Source organism: Heloderma suspectum, chromosome 6, assembly GCF_057233095.1.
Source record: "Heloderma suspectum isolate Gila_16-S chromosome 6, 16-S_ref, whole genome shotgun sequence".
In the NCBI taxonomy this organism is placed as follows: Eukaryota; Metazoa; Chordata; class Lepidosauria; order Squamata; family Helodermatidae; genus Heloderma; species Heloderma suspectum.
Window position 1 is genome coordinate 11,338,148 of NC_139463.1, and position 12,462 is coordinate 11,350,609.

At 44.1% G+C, this 12,462-nt stretch overlaps 1 protein-coding gene across 5 annotated transcripts in view; it reads left to right on the forward strand.

Annotated features, from left to right (window-relative positions):
- The window catches only part of GRAMD1B (GRAM domain containing 1B), a 180,918-nt gene that overhangs the window by 155,893 nt on the left and 12,563 nt on the right, over positions 1-12,462 (forward strand). For 2 of the 5 annotated variants that reach the window (XM_084803611.1, XM_084803615.1), the window contains 5 exons: positions 734-829; positions 2,097-2,177; positions 6,302-6,417; positions 11,063-11,222; positions 11,907-12,114. In XM_084803611.1, coding sequence (XP_084659737.1) covers positions 734-829; positions 2,097-2,177; positions 6,302-6,417; positions 11,063-11,222; positions 11,907-12,114 — 661 coding nt within the window. Of the gene's footprint in view, positions 1-733; positions 834-1,945; positions 1,950-2,071; positions 2,178-6,301; positions 6,418-11,062; positions 11,223-11,906; positions 12,115-12,462 lie in introns of all 5 variants that reach the window. The other 3 variants (XM_084803612.1, XM_084803614.1, XM_084803613.1) reach the window with 2 other exon arrangements.

Consider the following 12,462-nt stretch of genomic DNA (forward strand, 5'->3'; position numbering starts at 1 on the left):
AAGATCATTCCACAACTGGGGTGCCACAGTAGAAAAGGCTCTTTTCTTAGTAGCCACCTCTGCCCCTTTGGTGCAGGCACCTGAAGGAATGCTTAAGTTGATCTTATGGTCCAGGCAGGTGTATATGGGAGTGTCAGATGATCCTTCAGGTAACCTGGCTCCAAGCTGTTTAGAGCTTTGAATGTTAATACCAGTGCTTTGAACTGGGCCTGGAAATGGACTGGCAGCCAGTGCAGATGGAAAAATACTGGCATAATATGATCACATTGGCCAGTCCCTGTTAACAATCTTGCTGCCCTGTTTTGGACTAACTGAAATTTCCCAACCATTTTCAAAGGCTGCCCCATGTATAACACATTGCAGTAATCTAAATGAGAGGTTATCAGAGCATGGATAACTGTAGCTAGGCTATCTCTGTCCAAGTAAGTACATACTTGGTATATAAGCCTAAACTGATAAAAGGTGCTCTGTGCCACCGAGTCCACCTGTGCCTCGAGTGACAATCCTGGATCCAAGAGCATCCCCAAACTATGAACCTGATCCTTTAGGGGGAGAGCAACCCCCTCCAAAACAGGTTGAACATCACTTAGCTGGCAGATGAACCCTCTGTGCTGTAGCATTTGTTTCAGGACCTTTCTAGAAACATTGTACTTGGTTCACTAACACTTTTCTCTATCGCCTTCAATGTTTTGTTTTGTTTTGGTTTTTTTGTCTTGTTTATTTGTTGGGATAGTTGACAGTCCGTTTGAAGGATATCTGCTCCATGACCAAGGAAAAAACCGCACGGCTCATTCCTAATGCTATCCAAGTTTGCACTGACACTGAAAAGGTATGTGCCAGAATCCTCTGTTCTTGACCCATCTGCCAAGAGCAGGACTCTGAATACTGAGTTGAGGTGGGTAGAGTTGGGTCCAGGAATCATCTGGTACTATTGGGATTCTTTTGGGCACACACAATGGCTACAAAGAGAGGATGGAAATAGGAAGTATGTAAAGTTGGCTAAAGATGCATCAACAATCAGGCTGGAGAGAGACAACAATTTTTTTTAAGGGAATTGAAAGTGGTTTGAGGTTCCCATGGTATGCTGTGTATATACATAGTTTTGTCCCATCGTTGCCTTTGGTCAAACAGATTTTGCAGGGCTTGATGATGATAGAAAGCCCTGCAAAACTTGTTTTACTGCAGGCAACCGTGGGATACATTATTCACCCAATGAGCGGCAAATCTTCTCTCAACCTTTCCAGGAAGCCTTTAGCATGTCCCCTTGGTCCTGATTCCTAGTTGATAAGAAGAGTTAGGCTGCAATTCTTTACCAACTTATCTGGAAGTAAACCCCATTGCGCTGTAAGTCTGTGTGTTTGGTCATACTCCATCTCTTGATCCCTTCTTTCTGTTGAAATTTAGATTGTACACTCACAGCAGGAACTTGTTTCTTTTGCTGATGAAACTCTGTAAAGCACTATGGGTGGTATCGAATGGGGCCACTGTGATTATGCAATGGACGTAGCAGTCGTATAAGCGTTCTGTAGTGCAACACCAATAGCATAAGCTGGCGCCACATGTATTCTGGGGAAACCTGCCTCATCAGCTGACAAGAGTGGCATTGCGCTTGATGTTGCTTACTCTAGTGCTGCATCAGTTGTGCCCCCATTGGGAACTGCCCTATGTAAGCCATTAATGGAACTGAATACATAAATAATAACAATTATGATGGGATGGTTCGTAGAACAGGGAATTAGTAATGGTGTGTGATGAAAGTGGCATGTCATAGGCTTGGTGCAAGTAGTTAAATGTGCAGATCACCTGGTGAAAAGAAAATTTGAACCAGCTCTGTAGCAAACATTCAGTTCCCTGGACAACCTTAGGTGTGGAAAAATAAATACAAGAGTACAAAACAGACAGGTTAATAAAGGGGTGTTATATAAGTAGCTTACTGAGTCTTAAGATACATAAGCAATGCATTTCCCCCGTTCGCCTTACTACTGTCAAGCTTCTCACTTCCCATATAATTTTCTCATAAAATACCAAGCTGTAGTTTTCTTTGTTCTTTGCCAACATGCTCTTATGCAACCTCCCCAAATCTCTGCTCTTCACAGCACTTTTTCACTTCCTTCGGTGCCCGAGACAGGACGTACATGATGATGTTCAGACTCTGGCAGAACGCCCTCCTTGAAAAGGTATGGAGATGTGAGGAACTTCTCACATAGATATAAGTCTGTGTGTGTGTGTGTGTGTGTGTGTATCCCTCCCTAATGCAAAAAGTTGTCAAGGCAGCTAACAATCAATTAAAAAAAACAGTACAGCAATAAGACACATACAAACAATAACACAATTAAAACAGCAGAGGTAAAAAGCACTTTATCATCCTAGAAGAGGATAGAGCTAGTTTTAATCAATGCTTCCCAAAAGGCCTTGGAAAATTTTAAAGAAAGATCTTTGCCTGGCAAAAAAACATCCAGGTAGGCATCTGGCAAGCCTCCCTGGGGACAGCATTCCAAAGATGGGGTGCCACTGCAGAAAAGGCCCTTTCTCCAGTCACCACCTGCCTAATCTCAACGTGGAAGCCCCTGGAAAAGGCCTCCAATGATCTCCTCATGCAGCCAGGACCATACGGTAGAAGGAGGTCAATCAGGTACCCAGGACCCAAGCCATAGGGAGTTTTAAAGGTCAGCAGCAGCACTTTGAATTGTAGTCAGAAATGGACTGGCAGTCACAACATTATTTTGGAACTGTTTCTCTAAATCCCATCCCAGTTAGCAACCTTGCTGCTCTGTTGTGAACTAACTCATGTCCTGCTCGCTCTTGAAAACTTAGGCAAGTAAAGAACACTAAAAGGGAGGGGGGATTTATTACACCTCCCCAAAGCTCAAGATGGCATACATCAGGTCATCCCATTTTTATTCTCATTACAGTCCAATGAGGTAATGTTAGGCTATGACTGGCTGATTAGTGATTTGATCCCATCACTATACCATGCTGACTCTTGGAGACTATTTTACATAGTCCTCCTGGTATGTCATTATTCGCACTGCACTTTTGATGGTACCAAAAGCACACTGAGTTCAATACATACCGAGCAGCTGCCTGAATGCAGACTGAATGCAACCACCGCAGTCAAAAGTGCACCATGGGCAGCAGCCAGCCCACATGCTGCTGTCCCAGGCCAAAGAGTAGCCATGAATCCAGTGAATGTCTTGCTCCTTTTCAGCAGCATCCTAAAAACAGCCTGCCACTTGGTTCTTCACATGACAGGATGATTCTTGGACCTAAAGGGAGGTTTGTCATCCTGCTGCTTAAGAACTTTTTGTTTGAGCTGAGGCTGAAGGTTGATCTCCTTGTAGTTGTTGGCCTCAAAGAAGCAGCAACTGAGTTTTGGTGCAGCAGATTCAAGAAATGTGTGCAGAGCCCTTTGATTACAAATTTGGAACACAGAGTAGATGGCAGTAAGGTGAAGTCTTAGATATGAATCCCTCTCACAGGGAACTCTGGGCTCCATTTGCAGTGGTAGTGGAAATAAAGAGATGAGACAACTGTGTTGGATGGAAAATGGGCCGAGGGAGAGGGTCTTCTCAGTAGTGGCCCCCATCTGTGGAACGAGCTCCCCGATGAGGTCCTCCTGGCGCCAACGTTCTTATCTTTTCGGTGCCAGGTTAAGACTGATCTCTTTTCCCAGGCATTTGCCAGCACATGATGAGTTTTAATTGGTCCTGAATGTGTCTTTAGTTATGACTGACAGTTCAAAGTTGTTTTTAGTTATATGTCGTTTGTGTATATTGTCTGTGTGTTTTTATGTAAATGGCTTTTACATTTTGTATATTGTATTTTAATGTTCTAACTTCTGTAGACTGCCCAAAGAGCTTCGGCTATGGGGGGGTATAGAAATATTAATAATAATGATGATGATGATAATGATGTATTTAAATTATTAACCACAATCTGCAGAAGGGGAGAAACTGATTGTGCAGGAGACTAACTCACTCCATTCAGGTCAGGCATCAGCCTATGAGTGATCAGGGCTCGAGACAGGAGTGGGTCAGGCATTTCCACTCCTCCCTTAAGCCACATCTTCCAATGTGGAGGGAAGCCTTTCCGGACCACTGCCCCCCCCCCCCAGCTCTGAGTGGGTGATCCAGGTTAGCTCCAGAAGCCATCCTCATCCTTCCACTAGGCCGCACAGCCCTAAGTAAACAAGACTCGGGAATGGCTAATCACCATAAAGTCACCTCAGGGTGTTCACCAATCCCTAATCTGACCTGTCATTTCCCGCACATCCCTGCCAACCAAAACAGCAACCAAATGTGACTAGATTAACCTGCCTCAACCCCTGCACCTCGGTACAGAGTAGGCGAAAAATACACCAACAATGCCAACCCGTTGGTGAAGAAATTCCTACCTGGCCCCTGGAAGGAGCGAGCAGCTAATCCTGTACTGAAAGAGGGAGGGAAGGAGGGCTCAGCTGGAAGGAAAAAGGCTGAGTCAGGGGGCAGAGCAGGCTTATAAATCCTCTGCTCTGCCCCACCTCATAACCCCATGATGTGCAGCCACATGCCATACTGAATCTGCTTCATCTCTCTCCTCCAATCCTGCAAAGGTGTCCCTGACTGGCATGTTCTGGCCGATGGGTGGAACAATTATGCTGCACACAAGGGGAGGGTGCAATGGCAGTAATTTTGGGCACCGCACTTGAAGAAGGATGCAGACAAGCTGGAGAGGGTTCAGAGGAGGGCAACGAAGATGATCAGGGGACTGGAAACAAAGCCCTATGAGGAGAGACTGAAAGAACTGGGCATGTTTAGCCTTGAGAAGTGAAGACTGAGGGGAGAAAGGATAGTGCTCTTCAAGTACTTGAAAGGTTATCACCGAGAGGAAGGCCAGGATCTTTTCTTGATCATCCCAGAGTGCAGGACACGGAATAATGGGCTCAAGTGACAGGAAGCCAGATTCCGGCTGAACATCAGGAGAAACTTCCTGACTGTTAGAGCAATGCGACAATGGAACCAATTTCCTAGGGAGGTGGTGGGCTCTCCCACACTGGAGGCATTCAAGATGAAGCTGAACAGCCATCAGGAATGCTTTGACTTGGATTCTTGCATTGAGCAGGGTGTTGGATTTGATGGTCATATAGGCCCCTTCCAAACCTACTATTCTATGATTCATAGCATTATTTTTACATGTTCTAGGTGCTTCTAACACATTTTCTCAGTGATCCTAACACTCTTGTAAAGTACATCCATATTGCAGATGGCAAGAATGGTGGTGGGCACCCAGAGACTGAGAGACAATAGATTGCCTAAGGGTACCCTGTGATGAGATTTGAAATGGGGGCTTCCTATCTTATGGCCATTTTATAGTACACTCCGCCAGCTCTTTGGTTAAACTGTTTCCATCTGAGCCTTGTTTTGACTCTGACAATGAGCTCTCTTGAGCCTCACAAGAAGTTCATCTTGCTCAAGAAAGATACACTGTTTTTTTATTTTTTGACAAATGATCTCTTGTTATCCTGCTTCTTAAACAAGCTGGCTTTTACTATCGTCATGGACTAAAAACCACACATTCTTTTTGCCAGATTCCAACAGTAGAAAGAAATGTTATGGCCGATGTGATTATCACATGGATGCCTGCACACATTTGAACAGCAATTTAGCTTGGCTTTCAAGGATCCCCTTCTCTTTTCTGTCTTCCTTCTTTAGGGCTAACAATGTATTGGACCTTCTCACATATTAATTTTCGAGAGTCCAAGTGTTTGTAATAATGGCAGCCTTGTACTCAGTCTAAAGCCTCAAGTGAAATATCTATCTCTGTCTCTCTACACACACACACACACACACACACACACACACATACATATATATATATATATATATATATATATATAATCTGCTGGAGACGGTAGCCTGCTTCAGATCACTTTTTCTCTGAGGGATTATTGGTGACTTCCATTAAAAACAAAACAAAAAAACAACTCCAGTCATGGTGACATTGACAATGTCCTTTCCATTTTGCATTTATTTCCATGGGAATTCTCCTGCAAGATGCTGCTCTGTGGCTTCCAAACCCATGTAATTGTGGCAAAATAAGATGCTTGCATGGTTTTCATGTGTGAGGATGTGTGCAGTTTTGGGGGCAGTGCATTTCGGTACTAATCTCATGGCTAACGTTTGGCAGGCTCAGCCTCAGTTAATGAATTGTTAGGAGTAAAGCATTATAGATGTTTGGAACCATAATCAAGTGTTTCTTGACTGCTTAATTTCACCATCTTTCTTGTATGGGAAGTACTGATTCATTCCCATCCTCTCCCCAGCCCTTGTGTCCAAAGGAGCTCTGGCACTTCGTACATCAGTGTTATGGTAATGAGCTCGGGCTGACAAGTGACGATGAAGACTATGTGCCTCCCGATGAGGATTTCAACACGATGGGGTAAGCTGAGTTGCCCAAGACAAAGTGTGAAGACGTGATGGATCAACTTCAGCAAACAAGGGTCAAATACCAGGTCTGCCTCAGGCACACCAGTGGGCCAGGAATGCTGGAGTGAGATGGGCCAAACCAGTATTTCTGGCTTTTACAATACAACGCAGGATCATTCTTCTTTGGCATGTGTAAATATGCACTATTACTAGGTAACATGCTGTATAGTGGCAGTCCACAGAGTAGATTTGGCTCATATTTGGACCACTGCTTCCATATGGTGCAGGGATGGGCAACTTCAGGCGGTCTGGGGCCAGTTTCTGACCCCCGGAACCTACCAAGGTACACACACACATGCATTGCCGCCAAAATCACCACAGTCAAATTTTGGAGGCAATTTGGGCCGTGGCAAAAAAGCCACATTTTCACTGTAAAATAAGGTGTGTGGGTAGCATGTGCCTTGTGTCAATGAAAATCATACTCCTGGAAGTCAGGGTGGGGTGGGGGCACAAATTTGCATTAAAAGAAGGCATGTGCCCCCCATGCACTTTGTTTTAAAGTGAAAACGTGGCTTTTTTGGCCACCGCATTGCTGAAATTCAGTAGCAATTGGGCAGAAGTGATGGTGACTGGCGGGGGACAACAGAAAAGCCAGCAGAGATGCATGCCGGCTGTGTGTTGCTTATCCCTGTCCTAATGCATAAAATAAGTTTATCGACTTTTTCTCAGATGACCTTGTGGTGTGTTCTGCCAGAAATAAATAGGCTGCACCACATATCCTAGCAATGGGGAAATGAGACAAAGCAGTGGTAAACTTCCACTATAGGTGATCCAGCTAACAGCATGTTTGAGCATGCCTGGTTTGCCTGTCAGGGAGTATCCATGGAGTATTTGACCAAGTACTTATCCCACCACATGTAGTTGCTACATGGTCTCGGTTTCGTGCCCCATACCTTTGGCAAAAGTGATGTAATCCCATGCATGTCTTCCAGTGGTACAATGAAAAGAGGTTCTGCTAGATAAACCACTTGCACTGTTAACATCTCCACCCTTGATTGTCTCAATCTAAAATGTTAAGAGTCTGGAAATGTCCTGAAAGTCAATTACCTCATAAGGTTTCGGGGCATACACTCTCCGTCAAAATCATCCACAATTGGCCAATGAAGTTACGAAGAGTCGGAAGTGACTGAACGAATAAACAACAAACAGGGATTTGTTGTTGTTCAGGCGTTAACTTGTGTCCGACTCTTCGTGACCCCATGGAACATAGCTCGCCAGGCCTTCCTGTCCTCCACTCTTTCCCAGAGTGTGCTCAAATTCATATTCATTGCATCAGTGATGCTATCTAGCCATCTCATCCTCTGCCATCCCCTTCTTGTTTTGCCTTCAATCTTTCCCAGCATAAGGGTCTTTTCCAGGGAGTTTTCTCTTCACATTAGGCGGCCAAAATATTTAAGCTTCATCTTCAGTATCTGTCCTTCCAATGAGCAGTCAGGGTTGATTTCCTTTAGGATTGACTGATTTGACCTCCTTGCAGTCCAGGGGACTCATAAGAGTCTTCTCCAGAACCACAGTTTGAAGGCATCAATTCTTCGGCGCTCAGCCTTCCTTATAGTCCAGCTCTCACAGCCATACATTACTACTGGGAAAACCATAGCTTTGATTAGACGGACCTTTGTTGGCAAGGTGATGTCTCTGCTTCTTACTATGCTGTCTAGGTTGGCCATAGCTTTCCTCCCAAGGAGCAAGTGTCTTTTAATTTCATGGCTACAGTCACCATCTGCGGTGATCTTGGAGCCCAAGAAAATAAAATCTGTCACTGCTTCCATTTCTTCCCCTTCTATATGCCAGGAAGTGATGGGGCCAGATGCCATGATCTTCGTTTTGTTAATGTTGAGTTTCAAACCAGCTTTTGCACTCTCCACTTTCACCCTCAACAAGAGGCTCTTTAGATCCTCTTCGCCTTCTGCCATTAGGGCGGTATCGTCTGCGTATCTAAGGTTGTTGATAATTCTCCCGGCAATCTTAATTCCGACCTGTGATTCATCCAACCCGGCGTTTCTCATGATGTACTCTGCATATAAATTAAATAAGCAGGGCGACAATATACAGCCTTGTCGTACTCCTTTCCCAATTTCGCACCGATCGGTTGTTCCATGTCCGGTTCTTAATGTTGCTTCTTGTCCCTCGTACAGGTTTCTCAAGAGACAGGTAAGGTGGTCTGGTACTCCCATCTCTTTAAGAATTTGCCACAGTTTGTTGTGATCCACACAATCAAAGGCTTTAGCATAGTCAATGAAGCAGAAATAGATGTTTTTCTGGAATTCTCTTGCTTTCTCCATGATCCAGCAAACGTTGGCAATTTGATCTCTAGTTCCTCTGCCTCTTCGAAACCCAGCTTGTACTTCCGGTAGTTCTCGGTTCACATACTGCTGAAACCTAGCTTGTAGGATTTTGAGCATCACCTTGCTGGCATGTGAAATGAGTGCAATTGTGTGGTAGTTTGAACACTCTTTGGCGTTGCCCTTCTTTGGAAATGGAATGTAAACTGACCTTTTCCAGTCTTGTGGCCACTGTTGAGTGTTCCAAATTTGTTGGCATATTGAGTGCAGCACTTTAACAGCATCATCTTTTAGGATTTTAAATAGCTCAGCTGGAAGACTGTCATCTCTGCTAGCTTTGTTGTTAGTAATGCTTCCTAAGGCCCACTTGATTTCACTCTCGAGGATGTCCAGCTCAAGTTCAGTGACTGCACTATCATGGCTATCAAGGACATTCAGATCTTTCCTGTATAGTTCTTCTGTGTATTCTTTCCACCTCTTCTTCATCTCATCTGCTTCTGTTAGGTCCCTGCCTTCTTTGTCCTTTATCATGCCCGTCTTTGCACAAAACGTTCCCTTGAGATCTCTGATTTTTTTGAAAAGATCTCTAGTCTTTCCCATCCTATTGTTTTCCTCGATTTCTTTGCATTGTTCATTCAAGAAGGCCTTCTTGTCTCTCCTTGCTATTCTCTGGAACTCTGCATTCAGTTGGATATATCTTCCCCTTTCTCCCTTGCTTTTTGCTTCCCTTCTTTCCTCAGCTACTTGTAAAGCCTCATCAGACAGCCACTTTGCTTTCTTGTCTTTCTTTTTCTTTGGGATGGATTGAGTTGCTGCCTCCTGAACAATGTTACGGACGTCCGTCCATAGTTGCTCAGGCACTCTGTCTATCAGGTCTAATCCTTTAAATCTATTCCTCACCTCCACTGTATATTCATAAGGGATATGATTTAGGTCATACCTGAATGGTTTAGTGGTTTTCCCTACATTCTTCAATTTCAGCCGAAATGTTGCAAGAAGCAGCTCATGATCTGAGCCACAGTCAGCTCCAGGTCTTGTTTTGACTGACTGTATGGAGCTTCTCCATCTTTGGCTGCAAAGTACATAATCAATCTGATTTTGATATTGACCATCTGGTGATGTCCATGTGTAGAGTCGCCTCTTGTGCTGTTGGAAAAGAGTGTTTGCTATGATCAGCGTGTTCACTTGGCAAAACTCTATTAGCCTTTGTCCTGCTTCATTTTGTACACCAAGGCCATGCCTGCCTGTTGTAGGATTTCTTGACTTCCTACTTTAGCATTCCAATCCCCTATGATGAAGAGGACATCTTTTTTTGGTGTTAGTTCCAGAAGGTGTTGTAGGTCTTCATAGAACCGATCAACCTCAGCTTCTTTGGTCTCAGTGTTTGGGGCATAGACTTGAATTACTGTGATGCTGAATGGTTTGCCTTGGATTCGTACTGAGATCATTCTGTCGTTTTTGAGATTGTACCCCAGTACTGCTTTTCCCACCCTTTTATTGACTATGAGTGCTACTCCATTTCTTCTAAGGGATTCTTGCCCACAGTAGTAGATATAATGGTCACCTGAATTAAATTTGCCCATGCTTGTCCATTTTAGTTTGCTGTTTCCCAAGATGTCGATGTTCATTCTTGCCATCTCATGTTTGACCACCTCCAGCTTGACTTGATTCATTGACCTTACATTCCAGGTTCCTAAACAATATTGTTCTTTACAGCATTGGATGTTCTTTTCACCACCAGACACATCCACAGCTGAGTGTCCTTTCAGCTTTGGCCCAGCCGCTTCACTCTTTCTGGCGCTACTTGGAAATTCCCTCTGCTCTTCCCCAGTAGTATATTGGACACCTTCCGACCTGAGGGGCTCATATTCTGGCGTCATCTCTTTTAGCCTTGTGATACTTTCCATGGGGTTTTCTTGGCAAGAATACTGGAGTGGGTTGCCATTTCCTTCTCCAGTGGACCACATTTTGTCAGAACTCTCCGCCATGACCTGTCTGTCTTGGGTGGCCCTGCACGGCATAGCTTATGGCTTCACTGAGTTACGCAAGCCCCTTCGCCACAACAATTTGTCACATGTGAATGTATGATAACCAACCTGTAAATTTGCCAGAATGGCACTTGGGGTAGCAGATGGGGGTGGGGAAAAAATGAAGTGATTTCCCACTGCAGAAGCTGCCCAAACATCTATTTGCCATGACTTCTTCTCTCTCATAAAGTTAACAGTTTTACTGAAAAACTTTCATTCTTCAGTGTTTAGTTTGTGGGCGGATGTGTGGAGTTGACTAAATTCGCTCAAATTCTATTTGTTCTTTTAGCTACTGCGAGGAGATCCCGGTAGAAGAAAATGAAGTGAATGACAGCTCCTCAAAAAGCAGCATGGAGGTCAAACCTGAACCAAGCCCTCAGCTCCCCAAGAAGTCTGTCACCAACAGCAGCATGTTGACACCTACAGGAAGCAATGAAGCTCCAGTCCCGGTATGCGTTCTTTCCCTTCCTCTTTTGCATCTCTAATCTGATCCAATATAAGTGGTCAGAAGGGGACAATTACTTAACTTTGTTGTTGAAATGTGCCCCACATATAATTTTGTCTTTCAATTTTGCTCTTAGTAACTGCCAATCTTTACTCCCATGAACTGAGGGAAGCAGAACTGCAATTTAAGTATCTGCAGTGGTGGAAATCCCTATTTGGGGTGGGACATTGATCATGGCTGTCTTGCAAATAACCATCATGAAGTGTGTGTTTCTTTTTTAAAATCATAGTTGGTTCTCTTTGTTGATAGGCTGCAATTGGTTTATAATGGTCGTCTTTTGTTATGTTTATCTGTGTGTGTTTTTTAAAGCAACTGTATGTTTTTCATTGTGTTTGCTATGCAGTCGCCCTCTAAGAATGCAAGTTGGTGTCAGTAGGACTTGCATTTGGTCCCAGACTTTTAAAAGTCATACCGTAGCCCACAATCTCACAGATTGTACATTTCTCTTCGTTGCATATAGAAAGTGACTAGTCTCATCCTTTATGGAATATGCACAGACCTTTCCCATTTCATAGGCCAAAAATGGGAAATCCATTCACTCAGGCTCCTCAGGAACATGGTTAACTGGAAGTGGCATCGGCCTTAAGGTAGCTGCTGTAACCTGATGATTTTTCTTGCACTCTTGCAGTATGAAGGGGTTGTTCCTGAGGAAGAGGAGGTTATAGACACTGTCACAGAGAAGGAGCTGACAATTGCAAACTTCATTGGAGACAAGATAGAGCTCATTGCCCCTGTGAATTCCCCTTCCCTGGATTTCAATGACAATGAGGACATTCCAACTGAACTCAGTGACTCCTCGGAAACTCATGACGAAGGTGCGTGGCTGGCATCCACAGGTGTCGTGGTGGGGTTGCCTATTCCTTTAGTGTTCCTCCCATCTCTGATGCCAAGATAGTTGATTTAGAAAGGTCAGGAATTCCAAGCTCAAAGTTCATGGGTTCTCTACCACTTGATATTCAATGACGTCTAGTATTCAGTGCTCCTCTAATTTTAGTTCTTCTCCATATAAGACACATTAACTCTCATGCATTGCTAGTCTCCAGCTTGATTACTTTAGGACCTATAGAATCATTAGATTCATGGTTGCAGGCTCTGGGCACCACCCACCAGAAACATCTCCTGAGCAAGCCTCATTGATTTCAATAAGCCTCATGCAAGAGATAATTCCTAGTGGAGTATGATTG